This window comes from Elephantulus edwardii, unplaced genomic scaffold (assembly GCF_000299155.1).
Source record: "Elephantulus edwardii isolate Elephantulus edwardi_28Jun2011 unplaced genomic scaffold, EleEdw1.0 scaffold00002, whole genome shotgun sequence".
In the NCBI taxonomy this organism is placed as follows: domain Eukaryota; kingdom Metazoa; phylum Chordata; class Mammalia; order Macroscelidea; family Macroscelididae; genus Elephantulus; species Elephantulus edwardii.
Window position 1 is genome coordinate 41,982,031 of NW_006399752.1, and position 19,872 is coordinate 42,001,902.

At 51.5% G+C, this 19,872-nt stretch overlaps 1 protein-coding gene across 1 annotated transcript in view; it reads left to right on the forward strand.

Annotated features, from left to right (window-relative positions):
* Positions 1 to 19,872, forward strand: part of ITPK1 (inositol-tetrakisphosphate 1-kinase) — a 168,321-nt gene that overhangs the window by 101,610 nt on the left and 46,839 nt on the right. The window contains exon 3 of the mRNA XM_006879106.1: positions 8,079 to 8,204. Coding sequence (XP_006879168.1) covers positions 8,079 to 8,204 — 126 coding nt within the window. The remainder of the gene's footprint in view (positions 1 to 8,078; positions 8,205 to 19,872) is intronic.

The following is a 19,872-nucleotide window of genomic DNA, read 5'->3' on the forward strand; positions in this document are numbered from 1 at the left end:
GGGGTGAAGCACATCTTTTGAACCCAGGTTCCTGGGAAACTCCTAGAAGACACAAAGGGGGGAAGCCTTCCACTAGAGTTGGCATGCGGGTTGTGAGCTGCTCCTCCATTAACTGTGAGAGAATAAACTTCCGTGAGCTAAATCCATATCCTTTTAATAGCTGCGCTACAGCAACGCTGGGTCTCCAAGACACCGTGTGTCCTTGAGGGACTTCAGCTCAGAGTGAACAGAATGAGGGCACCCTGCGTGGTTTAAAATTAGGCTTCATCCTTTCCCCACTCAGTCTGTGTGCTGAGCAGATCTTTCAAGAAACGATTCTGTCAAGAAGGATGTGGCATCAGGATGGGAGGAAGATTCATCAACAACCTGCATTATGCAGATGATCCAGCCTTGTTTGCTGAAGTAAAGAGGACTTTAAGTACTTGCTGCAGAGGTCAAAGACAGTAGTAGCCTTCAGTATGAATTATGTCTCAATATCAGGAAAACAAAGGTCCTCACCATTGGGTCAATTGGCAATATCATGATTGATGGAGAAAGCATTGAAATGACATATCAACATCAAGAAAACAAGAATCTTCACCAATGGACCGATAGATAAGATAGTCTTTCCCATTCTCTTGGAACTGACTCATAACTGTCCCTCCAGTGGATTTTTGGAGACGGCACATAACAACAACAACAACAACATAAATTACATGGAACAAGATGGCCCATCTTTCCCCCATGGAACCATTGGTAGATTCAGACCACCAGCGAGGTACCAGCTCTGAGTTACCAGCAACTCCCTACAGACTACATCACCAGAGATCTTTAAGTGGCCAACAAGTTGATTTTCTTTGGATCTACAGTCAGCATCCATGGTAGAAGGTCAGGGAAAGAGAGGAATACCCTCAGCAAGAATACCTAGTGACAGCGACAATGAACTGGAACTTAGCAGCGACCTTGAGGATTGTGCAGAATCGAGAAGAGTTCAAGTCCGAGTCTACACAATAGCACCAAGCAATGTAACATCCATCCTCTGTACAACTATGCCCTTAACCCTCTTATTTTCATATTTTGTACTTTCTTCTGAGCTCTGCCTTCGTCAGATACTTGTGGTGGCAATCCAAGCAGACACTACTGTTCACCCCCAGGCCTCGACCTTGCCGTCTCAGGGGCTGTTCAGTGGCAGCCTTGTGCAGCCGGCTCTCCCACGTAGGGGTAGAACCATCCTCTTCATTGTACACATTCCTTTCTCAACCTTTCTGTCTGTCCACTTGGCCTTAGCAAGCTCAGTTTCTGCCTGTTGATGATTTCTATAAGGCAGCATCCTTGGAGCAGACTTGCGAGGTCAAAGGGCCCAGGCAGGTTCATCCTTTTAATAGACTCTTGAACCTGACTCTGCAGTCCTGGGCCCAGATCAGCATTTTCTCAGCTCCCGGGAGCCCGGGCTCAGTTCTGGTCTGAAGGAACCATGTTCACGGGGTGGACGTAATTTTTCTGGCTCCTCGAAAGAGAAATTTAGGAGGCACAAGGAACCTTCATCAGCTCTCTGAGTTCTGGCCTCTGACCTTTTAGGGGAAAAGGTTGTCCACTTGTCTGCCTTTGCCAGATTGCAAGGCTTCCCACTTAGAACAGTAATTGGAAACCAGTTACCAAGAAAGTGGGGAATTAGGTCAGAGAGCATCGAGGTTAATGGCCCTTTCCCAGTGCTGGACGCCGGCTGCTGAAGATCCTGCCATCCACCAGCCTGCTGGGCTGAGCTCCTGATGGCTTGGTGACCAGTCCTGGGTGATGCCAACTCTGAAGGACAACGGAGATTGTTGGGAGTGGGAGTTGGCCTTGCCAGGGAAAAGTCTTCTATATATATTCCTATATATAATTTGTTGTTGTTGTTATGTGCCGTCGAGTTGCCAGCGACTCATAGTGACCCTGTGTACAATAGCCTTAAACCCTGCTCTATCCTGTGCCAGTCGCACTGCCTCTGACACACCCATCCCGATTACCCCAGTCACTGAATCAATCCACCTCATAGAGGGTCTTCCCCTCTTGCACCATCATATATATATATGTGTGTGTGTGTATATATATGCACGTGTGTGTGTATATATGCACGTGTGTGTGTATGTATATGTGTGTGTGTGTGTATATATATATATATATATATATATATATATATATATATATGCACGTGTGTATGTATACACACACACACACACGTAAAAGTCTCTGTTAGAAACCAGATGCCATGGAAGACATGTCCCTGGTGGCCAAGCTCCCTTTTAAGTCTGCCCATGAGCTCCCAGAACCTATCTTTTCTTACGGGACAGAGCTTGGAGTTTGCTGACTTCCACCCTCTGTCCAGGACCATGTTGTCTCACCCTTGGTCCAAGCGAGACTTTTGACCTAGTGGACTTTGTCTTTGAAGCGAAACCAGTCCATGGGGGTAAATTTAGGGAGAAGGGAAGGACAGCACCCAGGAGGACTTGGGATTTAGAAGTGAAATGTCTGACTGGCAGGAGAGACTGAAAAGTGCAACCGTAGCCGTGACCTTGGCCAAGCTACTTAGTCTCCATGTGACTCAGTGTCCTCAAGTGCTTGGTAGCTTGGTACATGGCCCAAAGTAGGAAGTTTGTAAATATTGCTCTTCCCTTTGACAGTGGCAGTGAACTTTGATGTGGCAACAGACACTTAAGAAGAGTGTGGTCTGAGTCAGATTCTGTCCAGTTCCCGACCAAGCAGAGAGCTCCCACTTCCAGAATGTCAGGGGACTTTCAATCGCTCAGTTGTATAAAACAGTGAGGAGGAAAAACAGTAGCTGGCATTTATCGAGCGGAAGCGTCTTGTTGGCTGGGCTCTGGCACCAGTGAGAGATAGTAAGCAGGCCTTCTCCTTCTCATTCTGGGCCCCCTCCTCTCGGGTCGAGGAAGAGCCAGTGTGTCTGCAGGGCACAGAACAGAGCAGGAGTGTAAGCGCTGCCCACAGGTGCTAGGACCCAAGGCCTCTGGCTGTGAAGATGAGGAGACAGGTTTTGAGCTGACAGTATCAACCCTTCCTTACATGTGTGACCCCCAAACCAGCTTCAGTTGCTATTTTTGAGCTGAGAAATCAGTTACCTCCTCTCGGGGCTGGCCAGAGAATTGGACACTTTTTTAAAAAATTTCATCTTTTTTAAAAAAAATTTATTAATTTTAATGAAAATTTATAGAGACTTTGGATTTCCAATCACTCACTGTTGCACTTTTCTCCCTGCCCCCCCACCCCCAATTTTCTCTTCTCTTTGAAAAGTAAAAGAAAAATTCTTTCATTGTTATACAATCCCTCCCCCCAAGTCCACTCCACTGTGCAGCCTTCATTCTGGACTCCTGTCATGACAATAATACCTAATCATATATCCCTTTTAAACAGTTTTCTCCCTCATCTGTTTCAATGCAGTATACATTATTTATCCCCTCTTTCTCAGTCTTCCCCCAACCCCGATGTCAGTCCCCTTTTACAACAGTGGCACTATGAAATATTTGTCCTTTTGTGACTGAAATATTTCACTCAGCATAATGTCACCTTTTTTTTTTTTTTTTTTAGTGACCCCCATCATTCAGTGCTGGGCATTTAGCAGCATCTGCAGAGGATAGGATAGAACACTGGCTATTAACTGAAAGATCGGTGGTTCAGATCCACCAGCTGCTCCACAGGAGACAGATGTTAACTGGCTGCTCCTGTAAAGACACACAGACTCAGAGTCCCCCTGGGACAGTTCCCTCTCCAACAGGGCCATTTGGAGTCAGGAGCAGGTCAGCATCTCAGCCAGGCTCTGCTCGGCTGAAACCCTCAGGGATGATCCTCTCGAGTCTCTTCTGGTTTCTCAGTGTCACCTGCACCCCTCTTTTGTGATTCTGTAACTATTCTGTCTTATAAGGGCACCATAGCCCAGCATGGCTTCCTGATAATGTCTTCAAAGACCTAACTCCAGACATAAGTATATGGGCCAGCAGTGCCCTTGATATATTTTTTGTGTGTGTGTGTGAGTGTACCGTCAAATCAGATCTGACTCGTACAGGAGGAGATTGTCCCTCCTTCCCCGGCAGAGCATCTGGTGGATTCGAACCGTGCGCCTCTGGGATTGTAGTTGCAGCTCCTTGCCACTAGGCCACCAGAGATCCCCCTGCCCTTGATATTTTTGGAGACCAAGTTCAATCCAGAATAAGGTCAAGGCTTCCCCCTCTTTCCTTCACCACTGGCGTGGATGCTGTTTCTAACCCCTCTTATCAGGCAAGAACCACACTTCCTCAAGTTCCCCATCTCATCAGTCTGCATCATTCATGTTTACTTTAAACCCTTTGAATTTAGTAGCTGTTTACCAAGAGCTCATCTTGAGCTCTGGGTCTTAAGGACACCAGGCCACCACGTTCATCTTTGGGGACCTCACAGAGCATGGAGCAGTGTGGTATTTTTGGTTGAAGAGACAGAGGATGAAGAAATAACTTTCTCATGGAAAGTTATACCCCATGCCTGCAGAAGATTCTGGGACTGTGGGTGAGGCATGGGGCCACTGATACCTGCTCCTGGTGTAGTGCAAGCTGAAGGGCCTGAAAGGAGTGAGTTACGTGCTGGCACTTGGAATGTGAGTTGGAGATCACACTGGATGCAGGGACATGGGGAGTGGTCAGGCAATGAAGGACTATCTCATGTACAATCTAGGGGTCAGTCATCAAGGTCTGCTTCTGAGATGAGCCTGAAGATCTGAAGCCTGATAGGAAGTTCTGGGAGCATAAGGTGACTATTCTATCTTCAACCAGGCTCTGGAACTATCTCCTGACTTCAGAGCTTCAAACTGATTTTTCTCATTCAGTCATTGTCACTGGAGTAAAAACCAAATGCACTTGAACTGGCAGGATGTAGGTGTGCTGAGTGAGAAAAATTGTGTATGTATGTACACACTTAATCCGGAGAAACAGCCAGATCCCTTGAACTTCACAGTCAGAGGCCGTGATGCCCGCTCTGAGCAGCTTGGAGACGTGTGCTTCCCTCCACAGTCCCGACAGTTTTCCAGTCTCCTGCGTCAGGCTCCTGACAGCACTGAGTAGCCTTCTGCCAGGTCTGCCATTCCAAGGCTTTAACCATCATTTTCCCTATGATGGTCATCGTTCCGGTCCTCTGACGTTTTAGAAATCTGGGTCCATTCTGGCCTTCTCCAAGCGCCGGCCATAACTGAATGCATTTGGATTGATTTGAAGTCCCTGCTAAATGGTTCTGTTAAACGCCTACTTCACGCCACATCTGTAAATGTCATCTTCTGGTCTACACCACAGTCCTGTATGGTGTTGAGTCCAGTGCATCCATTTCAACTTAATCCAGCAGTTAATAATGTCTTCAGGCTACTAACGGGGAAACTGAGGCACAGCTTGTATCCAGGCCGTCTTGGCAGCGTCTGCCACCTCCATGAGGAGAAAAGGGTGCTGACAGAGCCTTCGAGCCCCTTCCAGCTCCACGTAGGTGGCCATGCCGAGACCAGCCTGCCGTGTGTTCCACTCTTCTCCCACAAGGGTTTTACTGGCATAAAAGTGCTTGGAAAATACACAAAGGAAGGTGGCCGGCGTCCAGGCCTCTACTGTTTACCTTCAGCAGAGCGACCAGGAACACACGAGAGTTTATTTCCCAAACAGCCACGGTTGTCAGGTCCCCGGCCAATGCGAGATGAGGACAGAGCCCCGGGACCTCTGCCCACCTCACGCCCCAGACTGGCCTCGGGGACCTCACTATGTGAGGAGAGCTGGGAGCTTCTCTTCGATGCGTGTGGAGACGAGGACGCCTCCTGACAATCTGAGGCACGTTGCTCAGCACCCACGTGTGACCTCATTCCGTTCATCTGTGGTTGCCTTGGCCTGATAGGGGTCCCTCCTTCCTGGACCTCATCACGTGGAGGTGCGGCTTAGAGGAAAAACGGATCATCTCAGCGACTTCCAAGACTGACCAAGTCCTTGCCTGTATTTCCCTCTCACCTCTCGTTTCTCTACTTTCCTTCAAATTCTGTGTTTTGGGGCAGGAGGTTGGGCAGGATTGTAATGTGAAATCCAGAGGAGACAGATGAGCCCTTCTAACGCCCTGTTTTATGGAAGGTGAAACTGAGGCCTAGAAAATGACCAACTAGGTTGGAGACAGATCTGGGATCCTGACAGCTGGGCCTAGGAGGAGGCCTGGGTGTTGTGGGGCCTTGGTTCTGTCCCAGCTGGGCCACAATAACACCACAGCTCTGTCCTGACCACGTGTCCTTCCTAGGGCCTTGGGGTCCCGATCGGTGAGGGTGGGACATCACTAACCCGTGGGCAGCTTTGAGGATGGGTAGTGTCTGGCGTGAAAAGACCCTGAGCTGAGTGTGCCCCGTACTCCACCCCATCCATGCGCCCTCCTGGCCTGAGCCCAGGAGAGAGCACGCTCACCTGCACCTGGTTTTCATTCTGTTTTCTTGTTTGTTTGGTTTTTTGTTTTTCACAGCTGCCTTGGCTGTGGGTGTGGGCGTGTGTATTCTTCAGTAAGTTCTCTCTGTGAGACCCAGGGGATTTTTAGTAAATAGGATGACTCCTGTAACATCTTTCCTGGCAGGCAGTGGAAAGGAACTGTGGAGGGTCCCAGCAGCCTGACAGCAAAGAGGTGGCGCCCCCCAGAGGTGTGCACATCACAGAGTTTATTAACGGGCACGGGAATCGACAAGCGACAGAAGTGTCCTTGGCAGTCACTCCTGCTGCCCCCAGGCCTGAAGGGACCAGGGGACAGAGGCAGGGTGCTGCGGTGCCCTGCCCAGCAGAGTCTGTGCCCGCTATAGGGAGACAAAACCCCACCTAATCCACTGCCCCCGAGTCAGTTCTGTCTCACGGTCAGGTTCTTGAGCTGGCAGACCTGTAACGCAGGGGGAGACTGTGCCGTTGTCCTAGGAGTGGCTGGTGGCTTTGAACTGATGACATTTCAGGTAGCAGCCCAGCTCTTTAAGTCCTCTCTCCCCTTCACTCCTGTTGCCTCTTGCTCAGCTAGATTGAGCCCAAAGCCCACATGGACTCGGCTGCAGGGGACAGGGGCCAAGCAAGACCTCAGGCCTGGGTCTGCCCCGTAGCCCACCGCTTTCCTCCTGGCTTGTCAAGTCTTGGCTTTCTGATCGCCTTGGTTTTCAGTGCATCCCTCCCGGCACCGTCAGCCGAGGGAGTGATATGGGTGAGCTCTTAGCACAGTGCCCACTTAGTGAGGCTACTTGGTGCTGTCACTGTGGTCTCTGTGCTATCTGTGAGACTCGGCCAGGAACCCTGGCAGCAGCTGCATGTGGGGGTGGGACTGGTGGCCTGCCCTGGCTCCTGCTGAGGCCACCTGAGGGGGTCAGCCAGGGTACTAGCCTGGCGCCACTCCCTCGGGGGCTGTCGCTGCTGGCGGCGGCGGCCATGTGCTGAGGCAGACATCTGGCACGTTAGGACGCCTGGTGTCTGGCTGCTGCCGCGGCTGGCAGGTGTGCTCATCCTGGGGTCAGGTGATGCTGGTGTCCGCCAGCTGTCTGTACCGGCTCCCCTGGGGCTTGATCTTCCCAACCCTGAGCTCTTGAAAAAATAAACACATCCTCCCCCGTGGAACAGGTCCAGGCAGCCTGTCTCCTTCACGTGGTCAGGATCGGCCCAGATGTCAGCTCCGAGCACAGGCAGCTGCACCCGACGTCAGTCCTCAGGTCCCGGAAGACCACAGCTAGTCTGAATCGGCGTGTGGTTTTGTGAGATGACACTGACTTTGGAATCCCGAGTTTAGCCGGGCTGTGTGATTTCAGTGTTTGACTTCCCCTCTCTGAGCCTGGTTTTCCTTTCCTGGAAGGTCTAGGCTTTTGAGCAGACAGGATGTGTTCCAGGAACACTCTGTGTTTGACGCTGTGACTCTTGTGTTCCCAGATACACTTCATCTCCTTGATTCTGTTGCTGCATCTTCTGCAGCCCAGGAAGCATGGCATTTGGGGAACCCAAGATACAAACCTCGGGCCTGCCCTCGAGGAGCGAGGAGACTCAGGACGGGGATGGTGGGGGTAGAACGGGGGCCGTGGGCCGTAGTGCTAACGGTGCCCCTTTTCTTTACAGTTGAACCTCAGCCAGCCCATCGAGGAGCAAGGCCCTTTGGACGTCATCATCCACAAGCTGACAGATGTCATCCTCGAAGCTGACCAGAACGACAGCCAGTCCCTGGAGCTGGTCCACCGGTTCCAGGTGAGCCAAGACTGTGGACTGCAGCTGAGGGGTGCAGGGGCCTAGGGGAAGGCTTGGGGTGGCCCGTGCGTGGACTCTGTCTCAGACGACAGAGGGGCTGGTCATCAGGGGCTTCCCCAGGGCCCCAGCCCTCGGTGTGAAATAGGGGGTGAACTCGGGCACGGTGAGAGCCCCCCATCCCCACTGGTGCATACGTTATTTGCTGAGTGCAGCATTTGGTTCAAAAGCTCCAGCACAGTGATGGTCACAGTGATGGTCCCGCCAACAGGGGAGATGGGGCCCTGAGGGCTGAGAACAGGGGGAGCCGAGCTAACCAGAGCCCTGCAGCATCACCTTGGCCATGACTGTGCTGTACCCTGTGTGCCTACCTGCAGGCAGCTTCGGGTGTCTAAGTGAGCTGGAGCCCACAGCATTACACCTCTCCTGCCTGCTCTCAGGCTTTGCCTGACCCCGGGTGACTCTCCCTGGGTAGCCGCTGCTCTGGCCACCACTGCCTCGCCCTGTCTTCTCCGCTGTGGACAAGAACAGGCTTTATTGTTCTGCTGGAGAGTTGCTCTGGGGCAGTGGACCACTGGTTCACATTATCAGTGGAAATGTGGCTGCTAGCTGGGGGGCTTCTGCAGGGCCTGCCTGGGGGAGGTGATGCTTGGGCACCACTTGTCAGCGTGCGCAGTCAGGAGAGGCTTAGCCACCACCTCCTGGCACGGACACAGTAGCTGCTCTGCTTGATTGGACTCAAGATTGAGACCCCCCCCCTCCCCAACCCATTCCTGCTTCCCTGGAGATATGGCCCCAAAACTTTTCCCACCCCTGGGGGTGTCCCCCCCCTTCATGTGCTCAGGGACCCCTTCCTTGCCACTGGCCTTACCTGCCAAGTACTGGGAGGCTTCACAGAGCTGGAGCCCAGGAGAACGGCACTTTGAGGCTCACCTGTGGAGCCTCAGTGTTCTCATCTGTATAGTGGTCCGACTAACTGTGCAGCCCCATACGGTTGGGGTGAAGAGAAAAGAGCACCGTGCCGTGTTGCTGTTAGGTGCCATCAAGGCAGCCATACTGGTCCTGGACCGGGCTCATAACCGTTGCCATGGTTACGGCCACTGTGTTGTTGAAGCTCTTCCGCTTTGTCATGGACACTCTCCCAAGCACGATGACCTTGTCCAGGGACTTCTTCCCCCTGATAACACTCTCAAAGTACGTGAGCATTCTGGCTGCACGTTCTCCATAGTAGAGTCCTTCTTTTTCTTGACGTATATGGTGAGCACAGAGATCTAAAGTGCTTAGCCCAGCGTGTGCCCCTCACGGGTGCTCAGTACATGGTTGGTGTGATAGCAGGCTCCTGCTGCTCTCCCGAGCTGCAGAATGCACACCCAGCCCACAGCCCAGGGCAGTGGAAGAGAAAGGAGCCCCTATTTCCCTGTTCTTGCAATGAGAGAGAGCTGGCAGGTGGGTCAGGTGAGGCAGAAGGTGTGGGCTGCAGGTGGGAGCCCTGCTGAGCTTCGGGGTGGCCCCTGTGGTGGCCCCAGCCCAAAGCACATGCCCCTGAGCTCTCCACCAACGAGGTGACCTCAGCATAACCTCTAAGCCTTGGGGTAGATTTTCACTGCAGGGCTACAGCCTGAAGCCGGATGTCTGATAAGGCCGGGAGGTTTCCTTCCTCCAACGAGAACAATCCTTTCGGGAAAAGGGTGACAGACTGCTTTCTAGAGGCCTAGGAAGACGGGGGTCAGGCAGAGGGGGTGGGGGGAAGGACCCTGCACTGGGGAGAGGGCTGGGAAAGGTGGGGGTAGATGGAAGAAGAGGGGGAGAGGGGAGGAAGAGTGAAAGGAGAGGAAGGGAACAGTTGGGTGAGAGGGTTGGGGGCGGGGAGTGGGGTGATAGGTGGGGGAGACAGGAAGTGGGGGCAGGTAATGGGGTGATGGGAGAGAAAGGATGAGGAGTGGGTGGGGGTATAGGGGTGAGAGATGGCAGAGAAAGGGTGAGGGGGTGAGTGTAAAAGGGGCAAACAGAAGGTGGCTGAGTCTGACCTCAGACTTCTTAAGGGGGTACTGTCCCTACTGACAGTATCTACAGTATAAATCATTCTTGTTAAGTCAGACACAACCCCACACCCCTGAACCTATCATCTCCTAATTACTAGGCTTGATACTTGTTGTAGATAGACCACACAGACTGGACAAAACTTTTTTTTTTTACTTAGAGTTGTGGGGTTTATTAGGGAAACAGGTTGAGGGGTGGGGAGAAGGCAAAGGGTATCAGACAGTGAAAGTCCAGGGTTGGTGAACCGCCGTAGCAAGCCAGATTAACAGCAAGATAGTAATTCCTCAGTTAGTTCAGACAGCTTCTCAGTCAGCAGGAAGAGGTCCAGGCTTATTCCGGCCGTGGTCTCCTCGGCTGACCAGCAAGCTCTGTGGGATAGTCGTCAGGAGGAAGCAACCCCTTCAGTCATCCGGCAAGAACCTTTGGCTCTGGCTTCGTCTCCTGGGCTCCATCAGGCTACGCCTCAGCCATCTCTCTGCTATGTTGGAGCCGATGTTGAACTGACTGATGGGGAACCCTGTGTCTGCACTTGAGGCCTCTGGAGACCACGCCCCCAGGGCAGGCTAAGGCAGTGGCTGCTGCTGATGTTGTGTGCAGATGCATAGCTGACTCTCTAGGGGCTTTTCAGAGGCAGTAAATCACATTGCCCATCCTTCTCCCAAGCAGCAGCTGGTGGATTTGAACTGTGTATCTTTGGGGTTGCAAGCACAGCTTCTTACCACTAGGCTACCATAGCTCCTGGCAAAGCCATTTTCAAAAGTCCTGACACAACAGGGAGTGACCGGGAAGAGGAGTGTGAGAGGGTGGAAAAAGGGGGTTGGGGTGGGGAAGAAGGGATAGAGGAATAAGGAGGGGAAACAGTCGTGGGGAGGTGGTCCCTCAGCCCCACCCAGGCCTCGCTCCTCCCACAGCTCAGGGGCGATTGACCTGTCCTCTCCCTCAGCCATCCAGTGTGAGAAATTGACATCTAGCTCTTAGCCAGACTAGGGGACGCTGACCCAGGTCTTCATCCTGGGCCCAGCCTGCTGTTTTCACCATCTGTTTTAATGCTGACTCCTGGGGAGATTTACAATGTGGCTTGGACTTGGATTTGGGGAACAGGTTGACACAGAGGCTGGTCCCCACTCAGAGGCAGGAGACAGAACCCTGGAGGGTGTGCAAAGCTGACCTTCCTCTGTTTGCTGTCTGGGGGTTTAAAAACTGGGCAGAGGCAGTTTGCCACAGAAGGAACTGTCTCCAGAGATAATGCTCAGGTCCCTGGGTAGGTACGTTGGTGGCATGCAGATCAAGAAAGATGCGTTTCTAAGCCATCCCTGACAGCTCTAGAACATTCCACCCGTGGGATTCTTTCCCCAGCATTCTTCCAATAACCTCCAGGCCCCAGGAATGGAAAGGAATTCTCGGAACTGAGAGCGCTCGCCTTTCTCAGCTGTCCTTGTGCACAGGTTGGAGGGTGTAGTCCCGGCTCCTTGGAGATCATTAAAGCTGGTTGCCATAGAAACCACCCCCCTGGTGTTTTTTTTTCATTGGCCTCAAAATGCCTTGGCCTGGAGAATCCTCCAGATGATTCAGTTGTTTTTTTGCTCCAAGGTTCACGTGGAGCCAGCAGCCTGGTGCCACTGTGGCTGAGCCTGAGGATTTATCATCAAGCAGACCGGGCAAAGGTGCTGGGGCCTCCCCAGCGTGGTGAGCGAGGCCAGGGCCTGGCGTGAGGGGCCCCAGGAGGGGGCTACCTGGCCTCTCGGACAGCTTCCTCGGGAGCAGCAGGGACCTCTTGCAGTGACATCCGGCGCTGCCTGGTCTAGGTGTGAGCCTCCCCTTCTGCCGCCCATTCTGGCCCCACGATTGGCCTGGAGGGCTGCTGTGGCCCTGGCGGCCTTGCCCTGGAGATTTCCCCCAGGTGTGTCTCAGTTCCCTTGTCTGTGAAATGGGCAGGAATTCCCCCTAGTTACCTGCTCCACTGTTAATTTAAAGGTTAGAAATTCAGGTCCATCCCAAAATACCTCAAAAAAAAAGGCCTAGCGCTGTGCTTCGGAGCCATCAGCTTCTGCAGTCCCTCCAGAGCACGCGTGGACCGCGGCGACGTGAGGCGGCACTGATGGGTGGGAACAGTTCTAGGACCAACCCTGGGACGAGGCGAGGAGGACAGTGTGTGTGCTGGCACCTGGGGGGCTCCTCAGTTCTGTGCCTGCACTAGGTGTGATGACCTCACGGAGAAAAGGGGTCCCTGCATGCGCCTGGCCGGGGCACAAGAGGTGGCACACTCTCATATCCTGGCTGTGTGTGACCAGCCCCTCGCTGGCTCTGACTGCAAACGCCGAGTCCCTCCTGATGGCTTTCGGGCTATCCCTGCTCCCAAGGATCGGGCCTGGCTGGGCTTTCCTGTGGTAACAGGACAGCTCCTCCAGCTCGGCGGCCTCGCCAGCCGGGCCCAGTCCAGCCCGAGCCAGACGCCCATGGAGGGCTGGCCATTGCGCTGCTGTGCCTGGGTCCCTGGGTGATGGAGCAATGCCGACAGGCGTAGGACAGAGGGAGGGGTGTGGCAAAGTGAGTGTGACTCTTCGTTTCTGCTGCGGTGGGACACATGCCCCAAACTCTTCAACTTCACCTGTCACGCCAAGCCTCACGGCCACAGCTGACTTTCAGGGACCAGGGACACAGGGTCACCCTACAGGGACCCACAGCTCCTCTTTCTTCCTGCTCGTTCACCACGTAGTAGTTTGTGTGTTGCTGCAGTGCTAAGAGCCACACCACCGGTATCCCACCAAGGTCACCAAGGTGGCCACTGCAGGACCACAGACAGACTCTGAAGAAAGGCCTTGTGATTTACTTCTGAAAATCCTCCAGTGCTGCCATATGGGTCACAGCAGCGTGTTGTCAGGTGTAGGGGAGGGAGACGGCCCCCTCAGGTGGACGGCACTCAATGCGTCACAGTGAGGATGGTGGGCACTGGCCAGCGAGCAATGGTGCAGATGAAAAGCGTGAGGGACAGGCTTGCAGCTAACGGCCAGCTACCTCATTGTGTGGTCCTGAGGATGGGATGGCTCCGTGTCTGTCCTGATATCGATGAAATGAATACGTGTCTATCCTGATACTGGTGAAGTGACTCCGTGTCTGTCCTGATATTGATGAAATGACCCCTGTCTGTCTTGATACTGATGAAACGAATCCATATAACCCTGAGGACAGAACCCGGCACCCAGTGAGTCTGTGTGTGTGCATAATTGGGGCATGTGGTTGTTTTGGGTTTTTTTCTCTCAATTTTTTAATTATTAATTTTAATGAAAATTTACAGAGACTTTGGATTTCCATTCATTCATTGTTGCACTTTTCTCCCTGCCCACCCTTTCCAACCCAATTCACTCTTCTCTTTGAAAAGTAAAAGAAAAATTCTTTCATTGTTTTTCACAATCCCTCCCCCCAAGGTCCACTCCACTATGCAGCCTTCATTCTGGACTCCTATCATGAGAAAAATACCTAATCACATATCCCTTTTAAACTGTTTTCTCCCTCATCTGTTTCAATGCAGTATTGTTTGAACACAATAACGCACATGAATGCCCAGCACAGGTCCAGCCCCGGCCAGTTCATTGCGTTGGTCACTTACGTCTCGTGATTATTTCAGCAACAATGGTAGTGCCCAGCCAGCCTTATCTGTGGTCACTGGCCCCAGCAGAACGGAGTTTTGTAGCCGTGACTAGAGTCAGTGGGGCGGTGACTGTGAACGTTTTCCCAGATGGGACGTGTGCTGTGGTAGGAACAAGCAGGAAACGTCATTTGCCTTTCACACGAGGCACGGCCTGGTGTGTGTCGGGGGCACTTGGGCACCGGCCCTGGTCCCCCCAGCAGGGCTGTGCTTGCCCTGCTGACTTCACGGAGAATGTGTTGAGTGGCAAGATCAGGACAGTGCCGCTGAGCTGTGTCCACTGTAAAGGCCATGGTCCCGAGCAGTGCACGGCACCTCCCGGGCCCCCGCTGTTGGGGCTCAGAAGTGCTTTCCCAGCCACACAGAATGAAATCACGCCAGCCTGGATGTTCCTCCACATCCCACTGTGGACTGGGTGCTGTAAGGAAGGAGAGGAAGCCGAAGAAACAAAAGGAATTGTTGCCCTTGATCTTCGAGAAGTGATGGGAGCCTGTAAAGTGTGACATCATGCCTTGTAATCTCCGTGAACTTCTGCGCGTTCATGGGTGCTGAATGCGAGCATCCTGGAAGGGCTGGGGTTGTTGCCGGGGAGCCCTCCTGTCCCCCCAGCCTTCCTGTGCACCCCACAGCGGTGGTCACCTCCTTTCTCTTCCGCCATTGTGTCTGTCTGCCAGTCCTTTGGAACATGGTATGGCATTCCCATTTTCAGCCGAGACCTGAGGAGGTCTGAGTGAGGCCACGCACAGAGGCCAGGCAGGATTGTAGCCCGTGCTTTGTGCACGTGTCCCTCTGTGGGTGCCAGCTGGCTCACGGTGGCCGAGGGGGGTCACCCGAGGACAGGGTCACCATCCTGTCGGCAGGCACTCCCCACTGATGAAACCTAGACCCGCAGATGCCACAAGAGGAGGAGCTGGCATATCTGGGCAGCCCTGGCCCGCGGAGCCGACCCTGCCCTCGGGTGGCGGAGGTCAGCCAGCAGTCACCACTGCCCTGGGTCACGAGGCCACTCCCCCCATGGCGGGGACACCCGCACAGTCTGTCCATTGTTGGCCGAGGTCATGCTGGGCAACAGCACCCATGAATTGCTCTTTCTGCTTTCAGGAAAGTTGGTGACATTGAGGGCAGTCGCCATCGAAGCGTCTTTCCTGTGTCGGGAGGGCGCCTAGGCCCCAGGCGGACCTCTTAACATTGTGACCCTGTTACCAACCAGGAACAGAGCTGGGCTTTGTAGAGCCCCCTGGCTTGGGGGAGGGAGGGGATCAGGTGGAAGTGACCGGAACCCTCTGCTCTGTGTACGGACACCTCTTGGCAGGATACGCTTTGAGGTTTGCCTAGCGAAGAAGCATTCAAGGCCCTTGACATGTGAGGTTGGCAGAGAATGTGGAATACACCATGGACTGTGTGGTGCTGTCTCACGTTTTGGGTCATGGAGTCAGGAGGGCCCAGGCCAGTTAAGACCTCATGCTGGGACAGGTCAAGGGGCAGCGGAGAGGAAGGCTTTGGACAAGGTGGACTGGTATTACTGAGTATGAGCCGGCCGGAGGCTGTGCGGGCGGCACCCGAGTGGGCAGGGTTTCTAATGTTCTCCAGTCGTTGTAATCGGAGTCCACTCCATGACAGGAAGTTTTGAAAGGGTAAAAAAAATCATTCTTCTGCTGCAAAACTGTAGAAAGCATATTTTATATACATGACTTCGGAGGTCTTTGGCCTCCACACAGTGGATGCTTCCAGCTGGCCTGCCCTTTGTGGCGGGGCCGTCATGGGTGTGAGAGGATGTCCAGCAGTCTGTCTGCCCACTACCCTCCCGCAGAGTTGTGACAAGCCACAATGTCCCAGTTATTTCCAGGTGTTCCCTGGGGGGCACAGTTAATCCCGGTAGGAACTGCCTCATTTCCTGTAGGGTCTACTCGGTGGTGGGGAGAGCTTTGGTTGTGGGTGATCATGTCATGGAGCCTTGTGACCTCAGCACCTCCTTCCCACCCTGTCTACAAGCCTGTGGCCGTCTCGATTTCAGGGTCACCTGGAAGGATACCCTGTTCCTTTCCTCCTCCTGGGCTGCTTCTGCTCTGCTCCCATGGGCTGTGTGCTCAAGAGAAAGCAAAGTGTGGGGTCTCTCAATTTCAAATCACAAAGCTCCCTTCACCTGGCCTGTTGGTGTTAGTCAGGTGACCCACAGGCTGGGCCTCCGCTAACCTAGGACCTTGGGTGGTCGGAGGAGGCATGCGAACATGTTTCAGAACCTGGACTCTGCACCAAGTGGACATGGTGCTCTCGGCCTGGATCCTTTGCACAGGAGAGGGGCAGCCCCACAGGCTCACCTGAGCAGGTGCGTGGAAGGCTGGAAGGCTCAAGGTGGGTCCTGGGAAGGTCCTAGATGACGTGAGTTCTTGTGACTCTGAGTCACACAGGTAGCTTGTTTGTCATCCCGTCTTTCTCAGCGGTGACCGAGCTGGTCAAGCCATGCACACCCGTGACCACCTCCCAGCCCCCAGAGCTGACCAGCTGTCGTCCTGTTGATGAAAAGCTACCAGTGGAGGAACTGTCTTCTATTGTAACATTTAATACTAATGGCTCACTCTGGAAGCTTGCTGGGACGCCCATTATGATATCGAAGCTTTGGGAACCAGAGCTTTCTAGGATTTGCACACCACCTGGTGTTGAGGGCCAGCCATAGTGCCATCAGCTGGAAGGACTGGACTGGAGCCTCATTTCCAGGGTGGCCAGAGGACTGAGAAGAAGCTAAACCTCCTTTCCCAGGAAAACCCCTCCAGAGTCATTTTTAACAGCCACGAGGAAGTCATTTCGTCCAGAGCTCTTTTGGTGGCTAAATGTTGTTAACACACAAATCCACTGAGTAATAATGTTTTGTGTGGACACTTCACGTTCTGTTCATCCATTCTTGGGTCAGCGGCCAGTTGGGCGGTGTATTGGCTGTTAGGAGTAATGGTGCTGTGTGAATATTTCTGTACACGATTTTGTGTGGATCTGTGCTTCTGATTCTGTTGAGTTAGTGTGCGTGGAAATGACTGCTGTGTCACATGGTTAAGTATGTAACTGTTTGAGGAGCTCCTGGAACACATAACAAACCAGTGGCTTTATTTTTACGCTCCCTCAGGCCAGTATGAGGGTTCCAGTTTCTCTACTTCCTTCTCCACATTTCCTTGTTTATAATTAGAGCTGCCCTGTGGTTGGGTAGTAGAGTCTCAGGTATCTCATTGTGGTTTTGATTTGCATTTGTTTCATGACTTGTTACATGTGCTTTTTAGCCCTTTTTTATATCCTTTCTTTGAAGAAATACCTATTTATTTGTCCATTTTTAAAAAATGTCATTTGGCATCAGGATCAGATAAAGACTCAGTAATAACCTACATAATGCAGATGACATGTCCTTGCTTGCTGAAAGTGAAGAGGACTTGAAGCACTAGCTGCAGAAGATCAAAGAATAAAGCCATCAATATGGATTACATCTAAATGTCAAGGTAACAAAGATTATGACCACTAGACTGATACGCAGAATCATGATAGATGGAGAAAAGATTGAAACTGTGAACAACTTCATCTTACTTGGATCCACAGTCAACACCCTTGGTACCAGCAGTCAAGAGATGTCATTGCACTGAGCAAGTCTGCAATCAGAGATCTCTCAAAATTATTGAGAAGCAAGATGTCAGTCTGAACACTAAGGTACACACACCTATTTTTTTCCAGCCACGTACTATGCATCTAATAGCCAGACAGTGAATAAGGGTGACAGGAGAAGAATTGATGCCTTTGAGTTGTGGTGTTGGAGAAGAGTATTGAATATTCTGTGGACTGTCAAAAGAACAGACCTTAGTGCAGCCCAAGTGCTCCTTGGAGGCAGTGATGACAGCTTCCTCTCACATATGTTGAACATGTTGTTAGAAGAGGCTGGTTTTTTTTTTGGAGGGTGGAGAATCATGCTTGGAAAGGTGGAAGTTGGCAAAAAAGAGGAAGATCCTCAACCAGATGGATTGACACATTTCCTGTAGGAATGGGCTCACCTGTGTCAGAGATGTTGAGAATGGCACAGGACAGGGCAGGGTTCACATATGTTGTTTATAGGGTCACTATGAACTGTCCTTGACTCAACAGCACCTAATAACAATAACAACAACACAATTTATCTTTTTTAAAAAAAATTGTGTGCTTTTTATCTATTCTAGACAGAAGACCATTATTCAGTAATGTGATTAGCAAAACTTTTCATTTTCTTGAAGGTGCCCTTTGAAGCACAACAATTTTTCTTTGGATGCAGGCCAGTTTGTCTGTTTTGTTTTTTAAATTGTTTGTGTACTTGATGTTGTTCTTATCCAAGAAATCACTGCCAAATCCAAGGTCATGAAGATACATACCTGAGGGTTTTATAGTTTCACTTTTATTCCATGGTATTTTTTTTTTTTTTTTTTAGTTTTTCCCTTTGTTGAGAATATATACAGAAGAACATATGTCAGTTGAACAGCTTGTACCTGGACAATTCAGAATTGTTCTTCTACCACTAACGTAAAGTCATTGCCCGTAATTTTCCTAGTTAACCTTTCATGTTGCTTGTAGTTAAGTTTCATTCCACATACAGTTCTAGAAAGAACACAGTACTCAAAGCAGTCATTCTATACTGTCCTAGTTAAGCTAAATTATTGTTTGGTTTAAAGGTAACTTCAGGAGATGATGTTGGTTTAAGGCTTAAAGGTTATCTCAGTGCATTAATCTCGGCTTTTTTTCAGCCTCCGTGGCTCCACAAAGTCTGGATTCCATGTACCCTGTGGGATTTTATATTAAGAGAATATGTCAGTAGTGGGCTGATGACCTTATGATTTATTATTTGTAATCATCACTGCCATGGCGCATATTTGAGTATGTTTCCCATCTGGATAGCTGCCTCTTTGTCTCTTCCTGGAAGATAGTACATGTTTGAACGCCTTCCTTGCACAGCTGGAAGTGTGGAGTGGAATGGTGAGAGGACCCGTCACTAACTCCTTTTTTCTTCCAAATATTTTATTATGGAAAGTTTTAGAGCACACGGTGAGGCCCTCCCATGGACCTGTCCGTGCGTTATCCACTCTCCACTATTCTTGTCTCATCACTCACTTCTCTCCTCACTCCAGGCCTGGACTGTTTCGAAGCAAATCCCAGACATCATGTTTAATCCGTGAATAATTTTGGCATATGGCTTTAAAGAATGAGTTACTTTTTTCCAGTGAAGGCCCTGTTGTGTCTTGGGGCTGTGGGACAGACCTTACCTTACCTTTCCCCTCTACTCTGCAGAATAAGGGGGGTACTGTGAGGAGTGCGGGTCTTCTTCCCTGTCAGAGAAGACTGGCCAACTGGGCCCACACCAGCCACTGTGGTGTCTGTCTGAAGCATGTATTACCTTGGGGCAGAGCAATCTAGGTGTCACTAGGAGGGACACCCCCCCCCCCCGAAGCACATACTACCTTGGGGCAGAACCATCTAGATATCACCAGGGGACACACACACATGCATACACACACCCCAACCCCAGAATCTGCTTGACCATGCAGGGTGAGTGCAAACCTTGGCATGAATTTGGCCCAGAGAGGCCATGTGTTACTAGAATCACGAGAACCTATATTTCTTTTCTTTTTCTTTTTTTCCATTTCATTTTTACATGTATAAACTATTTTCCATCTGTGAGTGCCTTGTTTTTCCCAGCAGTTCCCAAAGAGAGGTTTTATTTTAAAAGGCTGATTTGACAAAGGCAAACGGAATCCCAGATGCAGCTCCAGCACTTATTCGTAGACCCCTGAGTAAGTAGCAGAGACAGGATTCGAACTCAGTACTGTGACTGCAGTTGGCATGAGACGAGAGCAGATCCCCCACATTTCGCTCACTCTCTGCTGTCTGCTGGGAAGTTGACGCTCATCCTGACATTCTCTTTTTGGGTCACATTCCCGGAAAGTAGCAGTCATGACCCTTTGGGACCAGTGCCATTCCCGAAATCATGCC